Source organism: Phodopus roborovskii, unplaced genomic scaffold, assembly GCF_943737965.1.
Source record: "Phodopus roborovskii unplaced genomic scaffold, PHOROB, whole genome shotgun sequence".
Lineage (NCBI taxonomy): Eukaryota > Metazoa > Chordata > Mammalia > Rodentia > Cricetidae > Phodopus > Phodopus roborovskii.
The window spans coordinates 10,627,570-10,654,653 of NW_026126485.1; the positions used below are offsets into that span (position 1 = coordinate 10,627,570).

General features: G+C 40.0%; 1 protein-coding gene and 1 pseudogene across 1 annotated transcript; both read left to right on the forward strand.

The window, feature by feature from the left end:
* Positions 1-917: 917 nt before the first annotated feature.
* On the forward strand, positions 918-18,967 carry Akr1e2 (aldo-keto reductase family 1 member E2). The gene is made up of 10 exons (XM_051194791.1): positions 918-965; positions 4,280-4,447; positions 6,944-7,060; positions 8,066-8,143; positions 10,011-10,133; positions 11,309-11,406; positions 13,207-13,279; positions 13,836-13,919; positions 17,837-17,919; positions 18,189-18,967. Exons 1-10 carry the CDS (start codon positions 927-929, stop codon positions 18,229-18,231), a joined length of 906 nt encoding a protein of 301 aa, XP_051050748.1. The 5' UTR covers positions 918-926; the 3' UTR covers positions 18,232-18,967.
* Positions 15,129-15,715, forward strand: LOC127229798 (protein LSM12-like; annotated as a pseudogene).
* Positions 18,968-27,084: the final 8,117 nt, after the last annotated feature.

Sequence of the window (27,084 nt, forward strand, 5' to 3'; positions counted from 1 at the left end):
GATTCTTCCACATTGACCGACTGTCTCCCATGAGCACCTGAAAAAATCAAACTAGTGAGTAGATCTGAGATCTGATATATAATATAGCAATGAACAAAGGTGGAAAAAACAAATTGTTACCTTAACTTGCTGGTCCCAGTGACAATGTAAAATTGTTAAATTCTGCCAAATGATTAATTAAAAAAAATAATAAAGGGCACTATTTTATTTTAAATCCTCGATTTTTTTATTTGTTACATTTTGTCCTTCCTCTTGTTCTCTTTCAAATTCATGGCCTCCTTTATTACTAATTGTTATTACAGTTATGGGCAGGATTCATGGGCATGTCTGGTTTTTTATCTGAGTTAGGGCATCTAGTTAAAACAAATAAGCCAAGGGGGAAATAAAGCATTTATATATTGAGAAGGAAGAAACAAAATTCTCCTTGTTCACAGGTAATACTTTTTATTTATAATTTTAAAACAATCAAAGTAACAAATGTTCCTCAAACTAATACACAATCATAGCAAGGTTGCAAGACAAATAGTTACTATATCCAAACCAATTATTTTCCAGTATACTAGGATCGAACATCAGCGTAAAGAATCTGATTTCCAGGAAATAAACTTGTAAGTCAGCTAACCTACTTTCTCGAAAGTGTTAGACCTGAGCTTTAACCAGGTTGCTAGGAGACAGGGCTCCTAGGATTCCAGAGGATTTATAAGAAGCGAAATGCACAACCAAACCCAGTTGCTCAGTTCGCTGAAAGATTGACCATGCTACCAGCCAGTCAGTGAACGTGCGGACCTCTCCAGCCACTTAGAGCGCCAGAACTCCAGGCAGTCACGCCATTACGCTACCTTGACTTCCTACTCTGGGCGCTCACAAGCCGCTGGCAGGTCCCTCAGGTGCTTCTTCGAGGCCGAGCCAGTGGGTCAAGGGGAGCCATGCAAACCATCCCTATAGTGGGCTTGGGCACCTGGAAGGTGAGGATACTCTTGGGCTGATTAAAGGGGCTCGAAACTGATGAATACTTGCTCAGGAGCGGTCAGGATCGAGGGGTGACTCCCTCCACACACGTGCTCTGATCAAGGTACAGCCTGAAAGAGAGATCGGGCTCCCTCTTGCGTAACAAGTATTAAAAGATCCTAAAATACCTGCCCCCTGTCTGGTTTAGGTTGTCAATCAGTCAAGTTAAACTTTATGTAAAACAATGAGATCTTGAACACGACCTTGTGTGAGCATTCACGGACTGCCAACCTCCAAAAGAAACATTTGTACCATGTAACACTAATCCTCCAAGTGTGCATGACATGACCACCAGGAAGCATACTTTGCATGCTAAAATAACCAAAAGAAATGAAAGAAAATTAAATAATTGCACTAAAGTAATTTTAATTTTTCTGTCTGCTTCTGGCTTCCACTTAATGACAGTAGAGTTATTTGCTAGTGATTTCATTGCTTGCACAGTAGATATTATACGTTGATAAAATACTTTTTAAATAGAATGAACATGAAGTTGGGGTAGGGGAGGAAGGTGTAAAAGGTCTGGGAAGGGGACAATATAATATATATTGTATGAAAAGTTAAATAAAATTCTGTTTAGAAAAAGCTTTAAAAATAAATGTTTCTCTGGAAAGTTTTGTAAAAGGGTGGGATTTTTAGGCAGTTTGATGATTAGAGCGCTCTTTGGTGCTTCATAGTGAAGGTTGACATGGAAGAAATGTCAGTAACTGTTGAGATGAAGGCTTAAGGAACTCAAGAGGTCTCTCCAAAGTTCATCTTTTTTCTTATTCCTCAAATACTTATTTCTGTTGCTCTTACCTCTCACTAGCTCATTTGACAGCATTCTAACATTTATTTTATATAACTGAAAAAAGATATTCAGTTATTAATTTTGAACTGCTCTGAACCTACAATTTGTTATATAAAAACAATTACACGGGTATGTTTTAGTATCATTAATGAATATTTGTAATTAAAATAGGTATAATGTCACCTTCCCAACACAATGAAAGAAATTAATTCTATCTCCTAAGACACAGGGGTGTGAGTTTCCTAAAATGTGGAAAGCACTGGGAAACCACAGCACAAGGTGACATTGATTAGTGGTATTAAATAATGTAGCTATGCTAGTTATGTATGTTCTTTTGAATAATTAAGTACACTATGGATCAAATCAAGGAAGAGCTCAAATTAAAGACTTACTTGGGCTGTTACCTCTCAGATTGAATAGACATGTATACTGTGTACCATTACACTTCACCTGTGTATGTCATACAGTAGCTGATGGGTCCCTTTTGTTTTACCTTCCCAGTTGATTCCACATCCCTGAGTGTTAGATCCCAGATTGCTTCATGCCCCAGCTACTGTTATTCATTCAGTAATCATTCAGGAACAGAACATACAGCTCAGTCCTCTGCAGGAGCTGAAAATGTAGCCTGTGGCCTTTCCCTGGATGAGTAATGTAGCCAGACAACTAATCGCATCCTGACTCAACTGGGATATGGTGGGGAACAACTGTGAAGTCATTCTAGGTTTCTTGATAAATTCTCTTCATTTAACACCTCTCGTTTGGAAGCAAAGGCCTCTCAGATTATGAAAACGATTACAAGTGCGGCATTTAGTGAGATGAAAGAGCCTATTGAGGATACAGTATTTCATGTAGTATAAGCATCAGGGTAATCAGAGCAGCATCGTGCTATTCCTGAAAGGCCTAAGAAATGTTGAGGGAAGAAAGTTAAATTTACTCCTATGAACATAATAGCAAAGTGAGCTTTGGCACATGTACATCAAGAGTATACAGCCTGAGAATAAGGGAAGTCAATGAACAAATCCTGCTATAATAGTGAAAACAGCTTCCATAGATAAAACGCAGTAAAAATGGGCTACTACATAATAAATACCATGGAAAATAATGTCTAAAGATGAGTTTGATAACACAATTCCTGTTAGTCCCCCTACTATAAATAGGAAAATGAAGCCTAGGGCTCATAATATGGCAGGGGATCATTTGATGTTACCTCAGTGCAGTGTTGCTAATCAGCTAAGCACTTTAACACCAGCTGGAATTGCAGTAATTCTAGTGGTGAATGTGAAGTAAGCCTGACTATCTACATCAAGTCCTACTGTGAATATATGATGGGCTCGTACAATAAATCCAAGTAACCTAATATATATTATTCACACTATACGCATATAGCCGAATGGTTCTTTTCTTCCTGAGTAGTAAGTAACAATGTGTGAGATAATTCCAAAACCTGGGAGAATAAGACAATAAACTTCAAGGTGACAAAAGAATCAAAATAGGCATTGGTATAGAATTGTATCTCCCCCTCCAGCAGGGTCAAAGAAGGTTTTATGAAGATTATATCTGTCAATAGTATTGTAATACCTGTGGCTAATACTAGGAGAAACAAAAGTAAAAGTATAGCTGTAATTAGGACTGATCAAATCAATAATGGTTTTTGATATTGTGTTGTGGCGGTGGTTTTATGTTAACAATTGTAATGATAAAAATTAATTGCACCTAGAATGTAGAGTACACCAGCTAAATGGAGAGAAATGATTGTGAGATCTACTGATGCCCCAGCATGAGCTACATTTCCAGCTAGTGGGGGATATATGGTCACCCTATTCCTGTCCCCGCTTCTACCATTGAGGATACTAATAGAAGTAGAAATGATGGGGGTAGGAGTCAGAAACTTATGCTGTTTATTTGGGGGAATGCTATATCAGGGGCTCCAATTATTAGTGGTACTAGTCAGCTTCCAAACCCACCAATTATTATAGGCCTAACTATAAAGAAAATTATAACAAATGCATGGGCTGTTACAATAGCATTGTGGATTATAGTAAGGCTCCAGGTTGACCTAGTTCAGCTTGAATAAGAATGCTTAGGGCTGTCCCCACTATTCCGGCTCAGGCTCCAAATATTAGATAAAGAGTTCCGATATCTTTGTGATTGGTTGAAAAGAGTCATCAGTTAATGAACAAAGGTAAAATGACTGAGTAAAGCATTAGATTGTAAATCTAAGCAGAGGTTATAGGCCTCTTTTGACCAAATCTTAAGGTGATAATCACATCGAATTGCAATTTCAAAAGTGGAGATAACATACTCTACTAATGCTTCTCCCACCCCCTTTCTGACTTCTGACTTTGGCTGATATTAGCAGATGTTGTAATGATTTGGGTGTTTATGTATTGCTTGGTTCACTTTCACAGGTGAAAAGGGAAAAGGGGGGCACTGAGTTGGTTTCCCCTGATGATAGAAGGATCCTTGTGTTTGCTTGTATTTCAGGCCAGTCCAGGAGAAGTAGCCGATGCTGTGAAGGTGGCTATCAGCTTGGGGTACCGGCACTTTGACTGTGCTTACTTATACCACAATGAGAGTGAGGTCGGAATGGGAATCAATTCTATGATCAAGGAGGGTGTGGTGAAAAGAGAGGATCTGTTTGTTGTCAGCAAGGTAAGGTTTCTCAGTTGCAAGGACTGTAGGTTCTCAGCTCCTGTAGTGACAGATACTGGTACAACTGGAATCATCTAGCCTAGAGGATTTTTCGGTTTCCTTGTGGAAATTGGTGTCTTCAGTTTGCAGTTGATTCAGAACTAACAAGGTCTTCTACAGTTTCATGAGCATGTTAAGTTGCATTATGTATATGTTTGCTTAGACTTTTTTTTAACACTGGACCATTCAGATGGACATGTAGAGACACCACCATTCATGCATGCCACACTTGATTGAGTGATGACACCTTTGTACCTGAAGTTTACAGGATACAGTTCTTCTAGTCCTGGTAAACTGTTGTCTGTACAGACATGCCTAACTTAGAATCCCCTGCTAGTGACAGTTAAAGAGCACATTGAAAAATCTCCACTAAGAAATTGATGCTATTATGACTGTAAACCACAAATGAACATAAGGTGTGTATGAACACAGCAGATGTAGGAGTCTGTATGAAGGAGTGGGAGGCTGGAGAAATGGGCAGGGTTCAAGTCATCCAAGTCTTGGCTTGAAGAAGCTTGCACTTTTCCTTGAAATGTAGAGGTTTGAGGACAATCCCTGTTTCTAAGTAAGGTAGTTTCTTTTACCTGTCAATGAGAAGTGAGCATAGGACATAATGGTAGCTGGCAGGATGACTGTGCATTTTAAAAAGGGCATTTTAGCAGTGCAGGTGGGAGATGATGAATGTCTGTCTGTTCTGTCATAGTGAGAAAGAGGAAGTGGATGTGAAACAGAGTAAGAAAATAGGCCCCATGGACAGCAAAAGGTTAAACTAGCACTCAAAGGCTGCTTTTTTTTTTTTTTTTTTTTTTTTTTTTTTTTGTCTTCTTTTCTTGCCAGGCATGGTGTCTCACAGCATTAATCCCAACAAAGGCTGGCAGATCTCTGTGAGTTTAAGGCCAGCCTGATCTATATAGTGAGTTCCATAAGAGCCAGGGCTACAAAGTGAGATGCTATCTCAGGATACAGGGGGAGAATCTGTTTTTTAAAACAAACACACAAAAAAAATTGTTTTAAATCTTGATCCTAGTTGTTACTGTCAGACAACAGTCATATGTTTAAGTTCCAACTGTCATTCAGGAGCTCTGCTCAGGTTGCCAGATGACACATGGGCAGGGTCCCATTGTCAGCATTTGTAGATCTGAATTTGTTGAATTCATGAAGAGTTTAAGGTCTCATATCCATAATTACACATTTCAATGGTGTTTCTACTGTGGCTCACCTCTCTGCTTTACTTAACATGGTTGATTTTTTACTGCTCATCTCTATTGTGTAATTTTGAGTAGAAAGAGGGATGGAGAGAAGCTGGAGTATGCTCACAGAGATTTTCTTCCAGTTCTTATGCAGAGGGCTGGGGAACTAGGGATTTTGAAGTCTCCATAATCAAACTGCATATTGCTTTCAAGTTTGTGGTAGTCAGCAGTGAAAATGTGCTGATCATTGTGGAAATTTGGAAGAAACACTGGAATATAATTATAGTAGAGGACATTACTTATTTATTCACAATGGGAATTATTAATAATGTTATGTATTTACCTCTAATTTGGGTTTCTCCCCTTCCTTTTCTCCCCCTCTCCACTGTCATGTATGTGTGTGTATGTCAGTGTGTGTATGTGTAGTATGAGTGGGATGTATGTTCATGTGTATATGACTAAATTCATGTGAGCAAGCTAGAGGAGGATGTTACTGTCATGCTCTAACATTCTACTCAACTCTTTTGGGACAAGGTCTTGTTAATCCCATAGATGTGAGGAGAAAGACCATTGATCCAAATTGTGGCCAAATTAACTTTAAAAAGCCTGTTTAAAAATTTGTGTACATGGACTGTTCCTAAAGGTAGGTTCAACAGATCAGCACTGGATATAAGATAAGGGTTTTTATGTTGCAGGACTAGGAGTTTTCCAAATATGTGATTGGGCAGGCAAATAGGCAAGGTTGCATGAATACAACATAAGCACATAACAAGTTGGTCATAACTTTCTGAAACAAAGATGTGGTTGCAAGGGGATCATAACAACCTCCTGAAACAATGTACAGTTGCCGTTTCCTGGAAAAGGCAATACAGAATCATTTGTAGTTAAGTTTACAGGTAGGGCACAGACCAATTCTTGAGAAACAGATTTAATCATAAACAGGAATGAACCTAGTTGTCTTTACTATAAGATGGCTTTCAAACCCAAGATGAAAGCAGGCTGATTTATTAGTTTCTCACTGAACCTTTAGGTAGGCTAGCAGCCTCCCTTTAAATGCCTTCCTGTGCTGCCCTGAACCTCCCTTGAGTAAAGAAGGCTTCCTGCTGTGGAAAATGACAATTCTTTTCTAAAGATAATGTCACTATTTTACTTCAGAACATGCTGTGTTGTGTTGTCAAGTGCAAGTTTGTGGGAGGGACCAATGAGTGCATGATCTGTTCATTTTAGATTATGACCTTGTAATAATAGTGTCCCTTTCCTTTTGTAGCTGTGGTGTACCTACCACAAGAAGTCTTTGGTGAGAACAGCATGCACCAATACCCTAAAGGCCTTAAACTTGAAATACTTGGATCTCTACCTCATACATTGGCCCATGGGTTTCAAGGTACCAATCACTTTGTGGCTAGATTATTAGGAGATGCTATTCTGTAAATATGTTTCTCCTATTGGTTAATGAAGAAAGCACTGTTGGCCAATAGGAAAGCAAGATAGGAGACTAGGAGGAGAGAGGAAGGAGTAGGGAGGAGATTCAAGATGGAGGACAGAGAGAGCAGAACGCCGGCACCTCTCTCTGGTAAGATGATACCACGTGGAAATACTTATTAGTAGAAATGGGTTAATATTTAAGACAGAGCTAGCTGATAAGAAACACTAGTAACAGGCCAACAGCTTTATACCTAATACAGCATCTCTGTGTGTTATTTGGGGCTGGCCTGGTGGTGGGACCAGACCAGCAGGATATAACTACTCATAACACTAGATTTCTGCAAAGACCCAACCATTTTCTGTGTTTTATCATAGAAAATTTATCTAAAATAGAAATTAAGCTGGAATTTCCAACTTTTAAAATCATTAGAAATTACTAAATATGCTTTTACTGATCTTGTCCTGTGAACCAATTAGGAAGGTATGTAAGCCCTTGTTGCTGTTCAGCAGAGTGACTAGGTTTTTACCTCTTAGCATGTCTTCTTCTTCCTTCCATACCCTGCCTTTGTATCCTCACTTGGCTGTCACTCATCTTGATGGGAAGTCTTAGAAGAGTGAAAAGCCTAATAATATTGTTGGGAGAAAGTTGACTATATTAAGACATGAAGGAAGGCCTATTGTTCTCTGATTTAAAAAATCTGAATCAGACTGGGATTTAAACTTTGTGAGAGTTTCATGATGGGATTTTACTGCCTTCACCCTCCCTTCCCACTTTGTCTTAAAGTGGCAACTGAGCCTAGAGAAGAGAAGTGGCCCAGCCAGGCCAGTAGAACCTAGTGACAGGGTTAAGGCTAAGGTGAAAGTCCATTGGTGCAGACTGCACATCTGTGTTCTCTCCCTACGTACTCTCCTGATGGAGGATGCCACAAGCCCCAGTAACCTTCTTGTGTTCTGGTTCTCACAGCCCGGAGAAAAAGATGTGCCTTTGGATTGCAATGGCATGGTCATACCCAGTAACACCAACTTTCTGGACACATGGGAGGTAAGCTGAAGCACACCATCTGGTTACTTAACCCCCACTTACAGATACCCAAATGAAAGTTTCACAAGATCTCTTGAGTATCTATATTAAATTTTACCAGGTAATACTGATTGTCAACTTGACATCATCTAGAATTAGCTAAGTCAAGAATCAGACCCCAGGGCAAGTCTTTGAAGAGGTTCCTAGACTGCATTAAATGAGGCTAAAAGTCATCACCCCCCCAGTGTAAGCAACATCATTCCATGAACTAGGGTCCTGTACTGAATGAAAGAGAGAGGTAGTCTGGCACATGTGTGTATCCCTGTCCATTTCTGAACAGAGGATCTAATGTGACCAAGGCCCTGGGACTCCTGTTACCAAGACTCCTTCACAATGATGGATAAACAGCCATCCCCTTAAAGTGTAAGCCAAAAAGAAGCCCTTCCTTATGTTGCCTTTTTGATAATCTTGTCAATACAAAAGGAGGAGTAATTAATACACACCATGAATTATGGATGAATACCTGGAAAACTGAAGATACACCAAATGAATTTCTCACTAATTTAATTTAGTTTAGTATAGAGAACAATACAGACCTTTCATTTTCCCTCGACTGTTTCTTTTTTAAATTAAAAAAAAAATATGTACCTCCCCCAGGAAACACAGAGTAATACAAAAGGAAATTTAAAAACCCATGTTTTCAACAGCTTCTGGCAATCACTGGCATTGTAGTCCTCTCCTAGTTCCTATAGGTTATCTTTTAATTGTTACAGAGACATAAGGTTGAGAACATTCTTAAGCTCACATTGGGAAGGTAGGCAAAGGAAAAAGTTAGAGGGATGATGACAAAGTGCCACGTCAATGTCCAGGGTCCAGATGAAATACACTGAGTGCTGGAATTGAAGTGAAGAGCAATGACTTCATGAGAGTCTCATGAAGTCAGTGACGTTGACAAAGTAGGAAGAAAGAATAGCAGGGTTCTCTGACTGTGAGTTCTAGTATTATTGCTGCCCGGCTTGAGGAACAGGGCATCGCCCATTCAAGTATAATCGGCAAAGCTTAGGGAAGAGTTTCAACTCAAAAGATGCAATAAAGAGCCATACCTGTGAGAATAATGGGTGAAAATGTTGAGGTACTTCAGGCCCTTAGAAAGAGAGAAAGAGAAGTCCCTGGGCTGGGCACTGACAGCCTCTCTTCCCGTAAAACTGCAAAACTTGGAAACCAACCAGAAAGAAACTGAGCAAAATGCTTCAGAGGGTCTGAGCTCTTTCTTTCACCTTGGGTTTCTGTTCATCAAAGATCTGGGATTTAAACATCTGTGGCGTTTATTGGGTGATTATTGCAGAATCTTAATTCATCTGTTTCTATCTTCATAATCACTGGAGACTTATGCCTGACTTGACACTGCCATGATGCTCATGGATTTTCTGAAAGCCTAGATGGAGGGCTCACTTATCAGATGTCAGCACAGTATCAGATAGCTTTGCCTTCAAATTACTTAAAACATGCAATTGTTAGAGTGAGAATCAAGAATGCTGGCCCATCACTAAGCTCATGATGAATATCTGGGTGGGAAGAAGAGTGAAGAGATAGAGTCAGCAGCGGAGAGGGCTGCTCTAGCTCACCTTGGAACATAGGAGTAGGAGGAATAGCACATATACACTGAATGCTTGCTTGATGTCCAGCTGTGGCCAAACGCTTCATGTGTATCATTCCATGTTACTTTGAAACAGACCTGGTGTAGATAATACTGTCCACTGGTTTAAGCTTCAAGTAAAATGCTTTTAAAGCATTGGGACACTATCGCAAGTCACTAAAGGGCATGGCTTATGTGGGTGCTAGACAACATGTATAACTTGTGTACTCAGCACATTTCTTTCTCTTTCAGGCCATGGAGGACCTGGTGATTGAAGGACTGGTGAAGCACATTGGGGTGTCAAACTTTAACCATGAACAGCTTGAGAAACTTTTAAATAAGCCTGGTTTGAGGTTCTGTCCCATCACTAACCAGGTGAGTCAGTGGATGGTCAGAAGTTTCACATGTTTCCTCCATGGGGCAGTGGATGAGACAGGTAGCATGTTTGCCTCTGCTAGCTGTCAGAATTGTAATGAGGTAACAGGCAGAAGTGACTGGTTGAATGGCCAAGTGTCTGTATTTCCAGCATATATGGTTAAGAGATGAGAGTAGGTAGAGTGTGACATGGATCTGGATTCTTGGCAGGTGTTTGGGAGGCAGATGGACAAGTGTGTTCAGAATAGCAGAGTTCTCTTCAGACCCTTCACCCTCATTAAAGGAGGGCTGTTCCTTTTCACTCACCCAGCCCATGCACAAGAGCAGTGGGTAATGCTGTCTCCATCCAGGCTGGCAGAATTTAGAAACAAGTCTCTTCCCACCACCATGCCTGTTCTTCACATTCTGCTATGGAATATATAGTACTCCAGATCTCACATTTTATATGGTTACTGGCTAATAATACCAGGACTTAATGACTATAGAAATTTTTATCTGAAAATTTAGCTGTAGGTTGTAGGTTTAGCTGAAAACCTGGGCATTCAAAGTTTTTCACTAAATATTTGTCGAAAAGATGCAATTAGAGAATTACATGTGACAAGTACATGCTGCATGTGACATCAACAAACCTTCAAAGGAGATGTCCCTGGAAGTTGATCTTGCTGGATGTGGCATGGTCCTGAAAGCAAAGGCAATGCTCATAATTTTTTTCAATTCCCTGTAAATGAGCATTACTTATAAGTCTGTTTACAACCTGGAATTGTGCATGAGAAAACAGAGGAGGCAGTAGTAACTGCATTCAAGGCTGTGCTTAAAACTCAAATCCTGGTGACAAAAGATAACCAGTAAGCAAATTAAAGGTGCAAATGTTGTGTAATGTGAGTGCTGTAGGAAACTTGAAGGGCAGGAAAAAAGCCCCTTGAGCAGGTGATGTAGGAATGTCTGCATGACATAGGGGTCTGAGAGTCTGCCAGCTTGGAGCTACTTATAGCATCTGACATCTTGGAGGTGTCAGAGACTCAGCATACTCATTGGTAGGTAGAGACGCTGCCAATTTAAGAGAGGCCATGTACCTAGTTAGTGATGGTGGGGACATCAAATGTGTCTTCTCTTCAGTGCTTTACTAGTATGCTGCTTGTCTGAATTCCTTTGGTGCACTGTGATTCTGTTTGTAGATTGAATGCCACCCATATCTTAACCAGAAGAATCTGATTGAGTTTTGCCATAAAAGAAATGTGTCTGTGACAGCTTACCGTCCTCTGGGAGGCTCAATGTAAGGATATGTTAAACACTGTGCTAATCTGAATGCTAACTGATGCTAGTATCCCCCCACCCCTTCTGTTTCATTTGAGAGGTGGGGGAACTTCACTGAGAAGGTATGGAGGGGACTGCCCACACCATTCAGGCCCCAGGGAGAAGAAGTTAGAGAGCTACTTCTCAAACTGGGGAGTTGCCTTGATTGGGCTTCCCTGTGAGGGTAACCAGCTTTGAAGGGACAGTCTCAGCATGGAGTGAACCCTCTGCTGATCTGTCTGGTAGTTCCTCAGTCAGCTACTAACCTGGCTTTCAGAGCATGTCACAAAACTCAGGTTCTTTAGATAGTGCCAAAGTGACATCTTCTTTCCCATAACCATAACCTGGAATTTGTACCTTTCCCTTATTGAGCAACCTAAGCAAGAACTGTGGAATCATCCCTTTCCCGTACCCCCACTCCAATACATCACAAAGATCAATTGCTTTTTGTAATAGGAGACCCTGAAGTATGTCTTTTGATCTCTGCTGTCATCACCTACACCTTAACCCACTTGCGTATCCATCAGTTCCTATAGGCTACTCACCTGCTAGCTGAAGTGATCTCATTGCACACAATCATGTCTGCTTCCTATTTTGACTTTGTTATGCCTGAGTGTGTGTGTGGAGGAGCTGACCTAGCTCCATCCTTCTCTGGTCACTCTTCCCCATTCCTGCAAATCTTCAATATTTCAGTCACATAAAACTGCTGGTAGTTGCTTAGAGAGAACATTCTTTCTGGTCTTTGCAATTTTGCATATGCTATTCCTTTTACTAAAATCTGTATTTTTCTTGAGTTTGTTTGCTCTTGTTTCTGATGTCATGATGAGCTCAGCAGCTCTGTGCCCTCCAGGAAGTTTCCATGCGCTCCTTTTTGTATTTGGTGCATTCGCCTTGTCATAGCATCTCATCTTTATTCCCTTTAACTATCTAATGCACTAGGTTTCTTTTCACCGATTGTCACTGATGTCCCCAGACTACAGGGGCCATCTCTTCTTAGTCTATTCCTACCCTCAGATTAGATGCCAGGAAACTATTAGGAAGCTGGGAAAGGCTGGGCTTATCTCATTTTTCTTACCTGTGTTTTTCATGTGAATTAGGGTGTACATATTTGGGCTTAATAGCAGCTGCGGAGTCCCTAGAATCTGGGGCATATTTTACAGCTGAGCCTTGGTGTAGAAGGGTCTCTGTTAGAAAAACTGAGGGACTTATAGCAAGATAACACCTGCTCACTATGGTTCTTTCTGAACAATTTGAGAACTGTGACTATCTTCATTCTTGAAACCGGTTAACTTCTTAATAAAAGATGAGTTGCTGGGCTTGATTCCACAGCATTGTGTAAACCAGATGTGGTAGTATACACCTAAAACCCCCGCACTTTGGGAAGGAGGCAGGAAGATCAAAAGTCCAAAGTCATTCTCAGGCTACATATCAAACTCAAAGCCAGACATGAGACCCTGTCTAAAATAAAATAAAATGGCTTATTTAGTCACTCGTATCCCTGCCTGGATGAATTTTTGATGTATACAGACAGTCTTAAAAATGTCTTATACAACAAGAAAACCTCACCCAGGTCTGGTGACATCTGCCCAGCAGTCCCAAGAGGCAAGAGGATTGATTTTGAGGCCAACCAGTTCTACTAAATGAGTTACCTTAAACATAAAAGGTAGGAAGCAAGTAAAATAAGTAAATTCTAAATCTTTAATCTTAGAGAAAAGTAAACTGTGTAAGCATATGTGCTTACTCTTCTGCTGACTCAACATGCTTTGCTGTATCTCTCTAGAGATGGGGTTGACTTGTTGGATGACCTTGTCATTAGGAAGATCTCAAAGAAGCATGGGAAGTCTCCTGCTCAGGTACATGGGAAGAAGTGTCATGTGCTGAGCTCACACTTCTCCAACACCTCTCCCCACTGTCCTGAGCCTTGTCAGTTTCTAGAAAGGGGTCACTTCACCCTGAACAATTTGATTCTCCAGAATGTTCCAGTTTGAAGCTGTAAGTTGGTTGCTTCCATGTTCTCATCCAGTCAAGCCATATATCCTTCCTTCCTCGGCTGTCAGCACTCGGTATGCCCTCCAGTGCCATTCCTCTGCCCCACCAGTGGCATAGATAACTGGTGTGAGAGAGAACAGTCATTAAAGTCAGCCTTATCCACATGTCCTGATCATTTGGGGAACCGGGCACATGTTGAGGGATTCTTGTAAAGTGTGAGTGAGTCTTCTAACCATCTCCTTGAGCTGACAGCATTCATTACAGATACATTGACAAAGCAGTTAAGTTTGATTTGTAAAGGCCTTTGAAGTTGCATGACTTTTGTGCTCTTACTGTACAATGAAACTGAACTATCATGATTCCTTTGCCTTGATTCCATTTGTTTGATTTCTATGTGAAACTTTTTTTTCTTCCCTACAGATTTTGATCCGATTTCAGATCCAAAGGAATGTGATAGTGATACCCAAATCTGTAACCCCAAGTCGGATTAGGGAGAATTTCCAGGTGGGCTTTTTCTTGTTTTAGAGTTTTTCAGATCATGATTTTGAAAGTAGAGTGCTGGCTAACTTTCATAACAAACAACCCACAACTCCATGGCTGTCATCCCACAGAGGTGTATTCCTCTATGAACTGTGCTGATAGTCTGCCTTTCACAGAGTGAGTCAGGACAGGCTCTTACTGTGCCCCCCAACCCCCACTGCCAAAGCTGGATATAGTCTCCATTCAACTGGGGAAAGAGGTAAAAGGAGCTCATGGAGACGCATGTGACAGACCACTGTGTGGAATGAGCGCCTCCCTCCTGTCCAGTCATTCTGCCACACTGACCCTCAACAGAAGCTAGATATGCCCAGTGTATGCTCAAGAGGAAGGAATGCAGGGTTGATGAGCATCTATGTAGTATGGGCCATATGGAGTATGTTCACTAGTCTCTTGAAGGCAGCTGTTGTGGGTGGTATGTTCTTTACAAGCCAATGAAAACTGATGTGCTAGCCATCTTAAATTAGCTAGAACATTATAAAATGCTGATTAAGAGATGCCTTTTTGAATATAGCCTTTTAAAACTAACCGAGAATCACAGCAGAAATGGGATCAGATGCAGAGGACAGAGAATAGTGTCATTTTATGAGAGGCTAAAGAGAAAGTGCTAGTCAATTCTTGAAAAGCCAGAAATTGCATACCTGAGATAACTAGAAGAATAATATCAGAAGGATCCTAGACTGTGGGCTTGTCCTCTAAACTGTCCAAAGGCTTTCAATACAATCACCTAGGTTCTCTAAGACAGCTCTGAGTACCCATTTAGTATTTATTGTAGTACTGTTTACTTCTTCCTTTGGTTCCAATGACTCCAGCACTGAGGCTGCCACTCTATTATTCCCATATCTACTGTGTAGCTGTTTTGGCCAAACCTGAGGATAGCTATCTTCCTAGGGTAGAGTCTGGGGTCCAACAGCTACCCTCTTTAGCAGGGCGAAGCCACTGGATGTTCTTCTCCTCCTTCTTGGATATAGACGCATAACTGCACTGAGTAGTGGTCTCTGTGCGACACTGTTATAGGGGAATTTGATCATAGCTGTCAAGTGTGTTAGAGGGGGAAGGCAGGAGAGGTAAGAATATTATTTGAAAATGAAGTTACTTGGGCACTTGCTGGGGGGCCAGCTTTCGCCCCCTGCTGCTGCTGCCACTGCCAAGGGCTACTATAGCTGCTCTCCCAAGATGGCTGATCCTCCAGGCAAGTATTTCAGCTTTGGGAGCCAGGTGTGGTGCCGGACATACCAGGAACAGTGGCTGCAGGGCGAGGTGGTGACCTTCGACTACCAGTCCAAAATGCTGGCTCTAAAATGTCCCCCTTCCAGTGGAAAGCCCAACCACGCAGGCATCTTGCTTATAAACTTACAGTATGTTTCTGAAATGGAAATAATTAATGATGGAACAGAAACCCCTCCTCCACTAGCATCACTTAATGTTATTAAGCTTGCCAGCAAAGCACAAATGTAGAAGGAGGAGTTGAGCCAGGCCTATGCAATCAGCGCTGGCATCTCCCTGGAGGGCCAGCAGCTCTTCCAGACCATTCACAAGACCATTAAGAACTGTAAATGGCAAGAAAAAAACACCGTAGTCATGGAAGAAGTTGTTATTACACCCCCATATCAAATGGAAAATTGTAAAGGCAAAGAGGAAAGTGCACTGAGCCATGTACAAAAAATAGTTGAAAAACATTTTAGAGATGTGGAAAGCTAAAAGATACTGCAGCGTTTACAAGCCCAACAACCACAGAAGGAGGCTGCCCTGTCATCCTGAGTCCATAAACATGGAGGACGACTCTTCCAGCATCCAGCCACAGAGATGGTGTGATGGTGGTGGCTTGATTGGAGGAGGCCAGGGGAGGGAAGGGAGCCTATATTTCCTCCTGGCTCTAAAGAGTCAGTGTTTCAAACAACCTAGATTTGAACAAACACCCAACAAAAAGTACAGGAGGATAATTTAAAAATTGAATCATTACTTGACTAACAGACTGCAGCCACCATGTCCTTTTCACAGCCCCTTCTGGAACAATCATCTTCTTAGTTTGATTTTTGCAAATTCCTTTCCACTCTGCACTTCACCTGTGATTTTCTTTTCCTAGTTTGTTTCTGCCATTCTGTTTTTATACGTGGATATACTTGCCTTCTGAATGATTGAAAGAAACTTTTACATCTTTTCCTCCAAAATAAAAGTAACAAGCTGACTGTGAATCTGAAGTTGAGACCAGAGCAGAAGACAGAAGTCTCATTTTCAATTTTTCAATTTTTTTCTTGCCTTTTTTTTTAATTTTATTTCTTTTTCTTTTCTTTTCTTTTTTTTTTTTTTTTTCTTTTTTCTTTTTGTGCACAGGGCATGGCTTGAATTAGTTTTATTTTTCTTAAATATATATACATATATATATATGGAAATATATATTAAAATGTTCTCTAAGTATTCTGCTTCTTGCAGGTCTCTTTTTACTAGATCATGGCCACTCTTCCCACCCCATCCCTCTGAAAAGAAAAGTATGCTTTCCTGTCTTCCACTCAGAGCCTGATGATTAACTTGACTTAGTTCACACAGCGAGGACCTCCTGCAGCCCTGCAGGACCAGTGTGCAGATGGGATTTGGCATTGAGGGTCCCGACGGCTTTCTGCTCTTTAACTATGTACCTGTCACCTTTGGTCCCAACCTCAGGACTACCCCTGCCTTTGTCTTCATGGCACTTGATGAACTCTTATCACTCTCCACTTGGAAGTCAGCTGCCCCTCCCCCAGTGCCTCTGCAGGAAGACCTGACTTGCAAGGCACATCCATCTCAGCTCTTCTTCCTCTGAGCTGAGTTGCTCTTCTAAGAAACCTGAACTCGGTCTACCCTGACTTATCTTAAGTCTATGTCCAGAGCCTCTAGCCAGGAAAAACCTGAATAACCTGTAGTTTCTCTTCTACCACCTTCCTGCTCTTCAGCCCCCTCCTTCCCCCTGAAATCTTATAAGCTAATGACAGTTTGTATGTGCTCAGCCAATGGGCAGCAAACCTGGAAATAATTTCTGGACATTAGCCCACCAGTTTGCCTGGTTTGACTAACCTGCTGAGAGCAGAAACTGGTACATATTGCCCCTGCACCTCCAGGGTAGTTTTATGGGGTAGAGTGCCACCACCGGAATATCGGGCACTGAATGGGACATGGGTGAGCTTTGGGGGTAGGAGGGAGGCTAATTTTTTTTTTTTTGGCCATGATCTCTTTTCCCTTTTTTTTTTAAATTAAATAAATGGATCAAAATTAAATAATTCAAGCCCTGCCTTCAAAATGGGAAAAAAACTTTTTTTTTAGTATTGTTCAGCAAAAACAATAAACCCAATTTTTTTTAACCATCAAAAAGAAAGAAAGAAATGAAAAACAGAAAAAGAAAATGAAGTTACTCAAAATGTTCTTGGGTTATTTCATGCCAAAGTCAGTACCAACTGACTTCCTAGTTGATTGTGTAGGAGGAACAAGGTTTATCTATCTAGCTATCTATCTATCTATCTATCTATCTATCTATCTATCTATCTATATCTATCTATCTATCTATCTATCTATCTATCTATCTATCTATCTATTTTCTTTGGAGAGGAAGAGGTAGGTCAGTGGAGAAAACATTTCACTTTTGTAAAACTCTTTCTCTATATTTCTCACCCCCATAAAATAAAAACAATATATAACCCATCTTTTTGAGTTTTCCTAAATGTAAGTGAGGCTAAACCTGTGCCCATGAAGTGATAAAAATCAAAGTGCATTTTGGGGGATCAACTGTCTTAGGGGAAGTTCTAGGTGTCTAATGAAGAATTTCCCATCTTGTTGTCCATTGTAGGGAATATGCATGCCAATTAAATGGGCTTGAATCTGAATTCCCTGTGATCATCTGATTTTGTTTCCAGGTATTTGATTTTGAATTAACTGAAAAAGATATGGAGGAACTCCTAAGCCTAAACAAGAACCTCCGGTTGGCTACATTCCCCTTGTAAGTCCTTCTCCTTTACTTCCTTTTAAAAGATAAAGGGAGCTATACACAAGTAGGGTGACTGGCTCTTGAATAGATATTTACTGTTATATTCAAGGTTAATTAAACCTTACTGTAAGTCTTCGTTGTTAAATGTTGGGCCAGTGAACAAAGACAATGACTAATTTATATACTAGATAGTTAGAAAAGCACAACTCTGTCACTTAAGATATTACCTTTAAAAATGGCTGTTTTTATTTCTATTTTTAATTTGTGATTCTATCTTTCAGAACAGAAAACCACAAGGACTATCCTTTCCACATAGAGTACTGAAGGCAGCTTCCCTCACCCTCGTTTGTTCTCAGATCACCAAGGTTGGCAGCATGGTTCCACCTCTGCAAAGGCTGTGTGGTCTCAGCCAGGAATGACAACAGAGTTAGAAGCAAGGGAAATTCTGCTTAGAGCAGAGGACCTGTTCTTGGAGAAACATAAAGACACAATAATGAGAAAGAGAAGTTCCATGAGGGCCATGGCTGTTGCTGAGTTGTTAGACTGTTGCTAAACAATGTAATTTATGTAGATTAGTCCTTGTGGCTTCTATCCTCTGAAATGAGATACTGATGGCTCATGAATTAAAATTACCTTCACCTTTGAAGAAAATCCGCTTGATAGAAGTGTTTGAATAATCTATAACATTTGAGAAGTTAATATAATTAATATCCATAAGTTGGCTTCAAAAGCCATCGGCCTGAGGCCAGTTGTGTTTTTCCTTTATACTACTCTCTGCACTCCAGAGCTTTCTAGATTATTTTCAAGCAAAATCTACCCTCACAAAGCAAAATGACCATGATACTTTGCATATCTCAGATTACTTATACTTAAACCAGTGCCAATTTGGAATTTTTTTTCCTTAATCATGATTCATATCAAAATGATCCTTTGACTTGTGGGCTGCATGGATTTGATGGGAGCATTTCCAATGCAATGGGACTGAGGATGGAATTCCCCATTAGCAGTGGTCCTGAACATGTGCTTGTCTGCAGAATGAGAATATAAGACCTCACCACTCTCCCCTGGCCAGTTGTTGCTTGGACTAAAGAAGACACTGAGCCCCAGTCCCTCATTAAAAGACAGACAAACCCTTGAGAACATGTTTCAAACTAACTGGAACTTAAGCATACATAAATATAAAATTCAGGCCATGGCCATGTCATCCCCAAGAACATCTACCCAGCCCCTCTTTGTTAAGGAAGCATTTAGAGTCCCCTCTTAGGTCAAAGATTTGGCATCCAGCTGTCTGCCAATACCCAGAGAACTGAAATTAATGAAAACAGAGAAACAGTGTTTTTTCTACTTGAGTTTCAAGAAGTAAATTTGAAAGTTTCTTCTGTTCCTTTTGTGGGAGCAAAAGTGGAGGTTATTTTGCTTTCAGGAGGAGGCTTCATTCTTGAAAGTGTCCCAAACTGTTCACTTCAGCCTGTCCTCATGAATCCTCAAGACAGGCACTGTTTTCAAATAAAGGCAGCATTTTTCATTTTAAGGGGAAAGATTGATGTCTGCCAGGCTGCCCAGCAGATCAGTTGATAGTGGGTGCTTTATTAGAAACTAAGACTGGCAATCCTTCCTACTAAGCCGAAATTTCTCTCATTTATAAAACTGTACTTTATCCCAGACTTCAGAATTGTTAGAAATGGAATCATGGGATGTAAGCTCTTCTAGTTAGTTGTAATTTTTGTCAACTTGACACCACCTAGAATCACCAAGCGGCAGAAACACATACAGACAGCTTACCTGAACAAGGAGGAGCTAACGGCCACTAGTTTGATAGCTGGGAAGCCAGCATGGGACTGACTCAGGCCCCCCTGAATATGGGTCTTAGCCAGAAGGACTGAGCAGTCTAAGAGACCTCAGACAGTGGAGCCAGGATATGCGAACATATCCCCCATGGAGGGATAACTGCCTTAATCTAGAGACAGGAGAGAAGCCCTAGTCCCTACTTCACATGACCTGTCAGAACTACATGACCCCAACTGGATGGCATTCCCCTACATATGGAATTGGGGTGGGTGGATGGGAGGGGAGGGTGGTTAGAGGTCACCTAGAGATTCTTAACAAATAATATAAATCAGGCTATTCTGTGGGAAAGTCTGTGGGAGACCAGCTTTACTGTTAATTGATGCAGGATGACTTAGCCCATTGTTGTGGTACCTTCCTTAGGAAGGGCAGATCAAAGCAGGAATTATAAGCTGACTAAACCCTTCCCTAGGTTGCTTTGTGTTGTAGAATTTTGTCACAGCATCAGAAATAAAAGTAGAATGCATGTTATGACTTCATATTTTATTTAAATACTATAGTCATCATACTTTTCAATAGTTATCTTCTACAGTCTCATTTTTAACTGTAAATTAGTGTGTGCTAAAATGTTGTTTCTAACAAAATTACTGGGTTAGCTTGCTATAAGAATGTGTTGTAACAGTTCCATACTGATCAGTACCTAGCATTGTTTATATGTATCTGTTTAAAAAGTGTCTTTTTGAATACACACTGGATTCATTGATGTTGAAATCATACCCAACAAGCATAAATGTGTGCTTGTCTAATACACCCATTTTCTTTATAAAATGTATGGCAGCCTCTTGGGATGGGAACACTGGGCAGCAAGTACTGTTCCTGGGCAATATTAAACTATGAACGGACAACAAGAACCACAACAATATGAAAATGGCCCTAAGCAGACCATGTAAGAAGGACTCTGCTTATGGCCTGTTCTTGTTGATTTTAAATGTCAGCTTGCCACACCACAATGTAGAATCACCTGGGAAAAGCAGCTCAATTGAGACATCACCTATATCATGTTGGCCTGTGAGTGTATCTGTGAGGGACTATCTTGATTGTTCATTGATGTAGGGAGACCAATCTCATAATGGATGTCACAGTTCCCTGGTAGTAGATCTGAGCTATGTAACACAGGAGAAAACTAGATTAAACTAAGAAGCAGTTGTCAGTGTAAATGCACTTGTTTCTCTGCTCTTGACTGGATATTATGTGAGTAGCTGTATTATTTCCTACATTGTCCTCATTCCATTTCACAGCAACATAAATGAAACTAGAGCATATCCAAAGGGCTGAAATAAGAAGTCATCTGTAAATGAAAAGCTAACTGTGCTGTGAATTCTTTAATGATCATGTAAGCGCATGGATTTGGATTTCAGGGATTTTCCTCCAATATGTGTAAACTGAATAAATAAATGACCCAGAGACTGAAATTGGGGTTCAAGCTTCAAGCTGAATATCAGAAAACACAGCAGCTGGCCACTAGCTCTCAGCTCTAGCTCAGGCTGAAGGTGCTGATCCACACACAAACTCTTCACCAAGTCTCAAACTGCTACCTCTCCTCAGTATGGGTGGAGAACAAATGCCTCTCAGAGACCTTGCCTCTGTCTTACTTCCCTAATGTTGGGATTAAAGGTGGAAGATATAATTCTCTTTTAGACTGATTCACTCATGTATAGATCTGAGTGGCCTTAGACTCGGAGATCTGTCTTTTTCTTAATCCTAAATCCTAGGATTAAAGGTGTGTGCCACCACCTCATCAAGTGGCAGGAGGGTCACTCACGTGTTCTTCTGACTGATATGGCCTGCACCTGAGCAGCAGAAGTCCGCTGAAGTTGAGGACAAGGGCTCTGTGGGGGAGATTTGACCATGTGGATTGTGATTAGACCACGAGTATAGCTGACCTTGCTTCAGAAGGCAAAGTCCACATTCAGCTAACTGGAGTGGACCACTGAGTTATTGGCAGACTAAGAGAAGAAAGAAAGGTGCACAGGAAAGGAAGAGGCAGAAGCAAGTGGCTGTGTGTTGTCTCTGGTGCTCTTTTGACTTGTGTGCTAGAAACTTCACAACTTCACACACCAAAACAAACAAACAAACAAACAAAAGAACAAAGTTAATAACAAGGATCAGAAGAAAGTTTTTCTATCACTTGGTATGGGGGGAGGGAGGTAGGAGAAAGAAGAGGGAAGAAGGGCAGGGAGAAAGAAAACATGAGGGGTCAGGAAGATCGAAAACAGAGAAGGACAGCAAGGAAAGAGATTCAGGGAGCTGTTATGAGCTTAAAGAGAAACCTGGCACTAGGGAAATTTCCAGGAATCCACAAGGATGACCCCAAGAATCTAAGCAATACCCAACTGGACTGGCTACCTTAAGTGCCCTTGCCCTATAAAGAGACTTATGACTACCTTAAATGCCATCACAGAGCCTTCATCCTTTGTCTGATGGAATCAGAAGCAGAGATTCACAGCTAAGCACTGAACCAAACTCCTGGAATCCAGTTGTAAAGAGGGGAAAGTGATGCAAAAGGGTTCAAGACCACTCTAGGGAAACCCACAGAAACAGCTGACCTGAGCAAGTGGGAGCTCATGGACCCCAATCTGAGAGCTGGACACCAGCATGAGACTGAACCAGGCACCCTGAATGTGGGTGTCAGTTAGAGGGATTGGGCAGTCTATGGGTCCTCTGGCAGTAAAACCAGTTTTTATTCCTAGGGCATGAATGGGCTTAGAGGTCATTCCCTATAGAGGGATAGTCTTTCAGTCTTGATACATGGTAGAGGTACTTGGTCCTGCCCCAAATGATGTGATAGACTTTGATAATCCTCCATGGGAGGCCTCACCTTCCCTAAGGAGTGAATAGGGGGTTGAGATGTGGGTATGGTGGGGGGAATGGGAGGAAAGGAGGGAGAGGAAAGTGTGATTGGTATGTAAAATAATATTGTTTTTAATTTGAATAAAGGTTAATTAAAAATATGGAAATTAAAAAATGGTTTACCTATTAAAGAAAGAAGAAAACAGAAATGTCACCTTCAAAAAATTGTTTATCTAGTCTTGACTTAATCTTAGTATGTAGAACCTATCCAGAAAACTGCACATTTCTTTTAAATTTTCCAGTTTTGTGAAGTATAGATTTTTGAATTATGTTCTAATGATTCTCTGGATTTCCTCCGTGTCTGTTGTTATGTCCCCTTTTCTTTTCTGACTTTGTTAATTTGAATATTCTCTCTCTACCTCTTGTTAATTTGGGTAAGGGTTTGTCTATCTTGTTGATTTTCTCAAAGAACCAACTCTTTTATTATTATTATTATTATTTATTATGATTACTTCTATTGTTCTCTTTGTTTCTACTTTATTAATTTTAGACCTTAAATTGATTATTTCTTGTTATCTTGGGTAAGTTTGCTTCTTTTTGTTCTAGAGCTTTCAGGTATTTCATCAATTCACTGGTATGGGATTTTCCTTAACTTCTTTTTGAAGGTATTTAGTGCTATAAACTTTCCTCTTAGTACTGCTTTCAAAGTGTCCCATAAGATTGGGGGTACATTCATTTTCATTGAATTTTAGGAAATCTTTAATTTCTTTGTTTAATTTTACTCCACCCGGGGGTGATTCAATTGGGAATTATTTAGTTTCCATGTGTTTGTAGGCTTTCCAGAATTTGTGTTATTGTTGAATTCTAACTTAAGCTGTGGTGATGATACAGGGGATTATTCATACATATATATATGTGTGTGTGTGTGTGTGTGTGTGTGTGTGTAGATTTGCTTTGTAACTGAGTATGTAGTCAGTTTTAGAGATGGTTCCATAGGGTACTAAGAAGAAGTTTTACTTTTTTGTGTTTGGGTGGAATGTTCTATAGATGTCTGTTAAACCCATTTGAATCATAACATCTGTTAGATCACTTATTTCTCTGTTAATTTTCTGTCTGGCAGACATGTCCATAGGCGACAGTAGGGTGTTAATATTAGTGTGTAGGGTTTGATGTATGATTTAAGTTTTAGTAATGTTTCTTTTATGAATGTGAGTGCCCTTGTATTTGGGGTATATGTGTTCAGGATTGAGACTTCTTGATGGGTTTTTCCTATAATGAATATGAAATGTCCTTCATCATCTCTTTTGATTAACTTTAGTTTGAAGTCTGTTTTGGTAGATATTAGGATACCTAAACCAACTTGCTTCTTAGGTTCATTTGCTTGAAAAGTCTTTTCCTAACTCTTTACTTTGAGGAAATGTCCGTCTTTGAAGTTGAGGTGGGTTTCTTGGATTCAGCAGAAGGATGGATCCTGTTTTAGTATCCATTCTGTTAGACCATGTTTTTTATAGGCAAGTAGAGTCCATTGATATTAAAGGGTATCAATGGCCTGTAATTGTTAATTTATGTTATTGTCTTGGTAGTGGTGGTTATTTTCTTCAGACTTGCTGTTGTAGGACTATTTATTGTCTTTGATTTCCTGGGTATTCCTAATCTCCTTGGGTTGGAGTTTTGTTTCTGGTAATTTCTATAGGGCTGGATTTGTGGATAGGTATTTTTCAAATCTGGTTTGTCGTGGAATATCTTGTTTTCTCCATATATGGTAGTTGAAAGTTTTGCTGGGTATCATAGTCTGAGTTGACATCTGTGGTATCTTAGAGTCTGGATAATGTCTGTCCAGGACCTTCTGGCTTGGAGAGTCTCCATTGAGAAGTCATGTATTATTCTGATGGGTCTGCATTTATGTGTTACTTAACTTTTCCCCTTTAAACTCTTAATATTCTTTCTTTATTCTGTGTGCATTTTGATTATTATGTGGTGAGAGGACTTTTTTTGGTCCAATCTATTTGGTGTTCTGTAAGCATCTTGTATCTTCATAGGCATTTCCTTCTTTAGGTTGGGAAAGTTTCATTCTATGATTTTGTTGAATATATTTTTTGTACCTTTGAACTGGTATTCTTCTCCTCCTTCTATCCCTAATACTCTTAGGTTTGGTCTTTTTATGATGTCCCCAGTTTCCTGAACATTTTGTGATATGACTGTTGGCTTTCATGTTTTCTTTGACTGATAAGTCTATTTCCTCTATCACATCTTCAACACCTGTGATTCTCTCTTCTATTTCTTGCATTCTGTTAGTCATGTTTGCATCTGTAGTTCCTGTTTGTTTACCCAATTTTCCATTTCCAGCACTACGTCATTTTGTGTTTTCTTTATTGTCTCCATTCAATTTTCAAGTCTTGTACTTGTTTATTCCTTTTCTCTTGGTTTTCTTGACTTTTTATAAGAGATTTTTAAGCTCATTTTCTTCTGCTTCTTTTGTGTTGGGTGTTCAGGTCTTCTTTATGTGGTACCATTAGATTCTGGTGTTGTCATATTGATCTATAGATTGTTGGATATATTCTTGTATAGATGTCTAATCATCTCTTTTTCCCGTTGCTACAGGCAGTGTCTTTGCCTCTTGGTCCAGTTCTCTCCATCCTCTGTCAGTCTTTGTGGGTTTGGTGGTTGACTAGGATTTGTAGGAAACAGGGTCTTGTGTGTGTGTGTGTGTTGGGGGGGGGTGTTGGAGTAGCCTGACTGCAGGTATCTTTCCTGCTGACCTGTTAGTATCACTGAAATGTGTAGGGAAAGGTCCTGGAGTTTATCCCAGGACCTAAGACCTAGAGGCTGTGTGATCTAGATGGGAAGCTGGTCACTCAGCTCTCATTCCTCTCTGTGCAGTAGATATCTGTGTCCCAGGGAGCCACTGAGATCACAGGGATGGGTGAGTTGGAGTCATTGTAGGATTTGTAGGTTACAGGGACCTTTGGGGGCTGTTGATATAGCCTTCCAGCAGCAATTGTTCTTGCTGATCTGCTAGTGTGGCTGTGATGGGTGGGGGCAGGAGCAAGGGTCTTGCCCCAGGGCCTAGGGCCTAAGGCCTGTGTAGTCCAGATATAAAGCTCATCACTTACCTATAACGTTCTTCTTCAACTATTTTATGAAGTCACTTAGTTCAATGACTTTTCCTCTTAACATTATTTTTATTGTGTCTCATAAGTTTGAATATTGTTGAGTTCTAGGAAGTGATTAAGTTTTACTTTATTTCTGCCTTGACCAACTAGTCATTCAGTAGACAGTTGTTCAGTTTCCATTAGCTTGTAAGCTTTCTGTTAGTTTTGTTGTTGTTGAAATCAGCTACAGTCTCTGATGGTCTAATAGGTTGCAGGGAGTAATTTCAATCTGTTTGTATTCTTTAAGATTTGCTTTATGACTGAGTATATAGTCAGTTTTGGAGAAAGTTCCACAAAGTTCTGAAGTGTATTCTTTTGTGTTTGGGTAAAATTTTCTGTAGATACCAGTTAGTACATTTTGTTTAAAATGACTATAAGCTCAGTAATTATTGTTTAGTTTTTTTCCTTTTTCTTTTTCTTCTTTTTTTCTTTTTTCTTTTTCTTTTTTCTTTTTTTTTTTTTTTCTGTATGACCTGTCTGTTGGTGAAAGTGGGGTATTTATGTCTGTCACTGTCAGTGTGTGAGGGGTGATATGTGGTTTAAGCTTTAGTAATGTTTCTTTTAAAAGCATAGGAACCCTTGCTTTCAAGGCATAGCTCTTAAAAATTGAAATGTCATCTTGGTGTAATTTTCCTTTCATAAATGTGAGGTGTCCTTCCCCATCTCTGTTGATAAATCTTCGTTTGAAGTCTGTTTTGTTTGACAGTGGAATAGCAGTACTAGCTTAGTTATTGGGCCATTTTCTTTGAAAATCATTTTGTAACTTTTTACTCTGAGGTAATGTCTACTATTCATGATTTTGTGTATTTTTTTTGTATACTGCAAATGAATGGATATTGTTTTTCTCATCCATTCTCTGAGTCTGTGTCCTTTTATTGGGAAACAGAGTCTATTGGTATTGAAAGAAATCAATAACCAATACTTTTTAATTCCTGTTATTACGTTGGTGGTTTTGTGTGTGTGTGTGTGTGTGTTTGCTTCCCCTTTTTGTTTTGCTGGTCTATAATTAATAATTTACTGTGTTTGCTTGGCATAGTTAAGTCCTTAGGTTGGAGTTTTCTTTCTAGTATTACCTATAGAGCTAGATTTGTAATAGGTAGTGTTTAAATTCACTTCATTATGGGACATCGTATTTTCTTCATCTATGGTGATTAAAAGTTTTTCTTGGAATAGTAGTCTGGGCTGGCATCTGTTGTCACTTACAGTCTACAAAACATGTCAGGCCCCTCTGGTTTTTAGAGTTTCATTAAAATTCATGTGCAATTATAGTTTATCTGCCTTTATATATTACTTGGCACTTTTACCTTGCAGCTTTTTATATTATTTTTTGCTATGTGTGTTTATTGATTTAATTATTATGTGGTAAGGAGACTTTGGTGTTCTGTAAGCT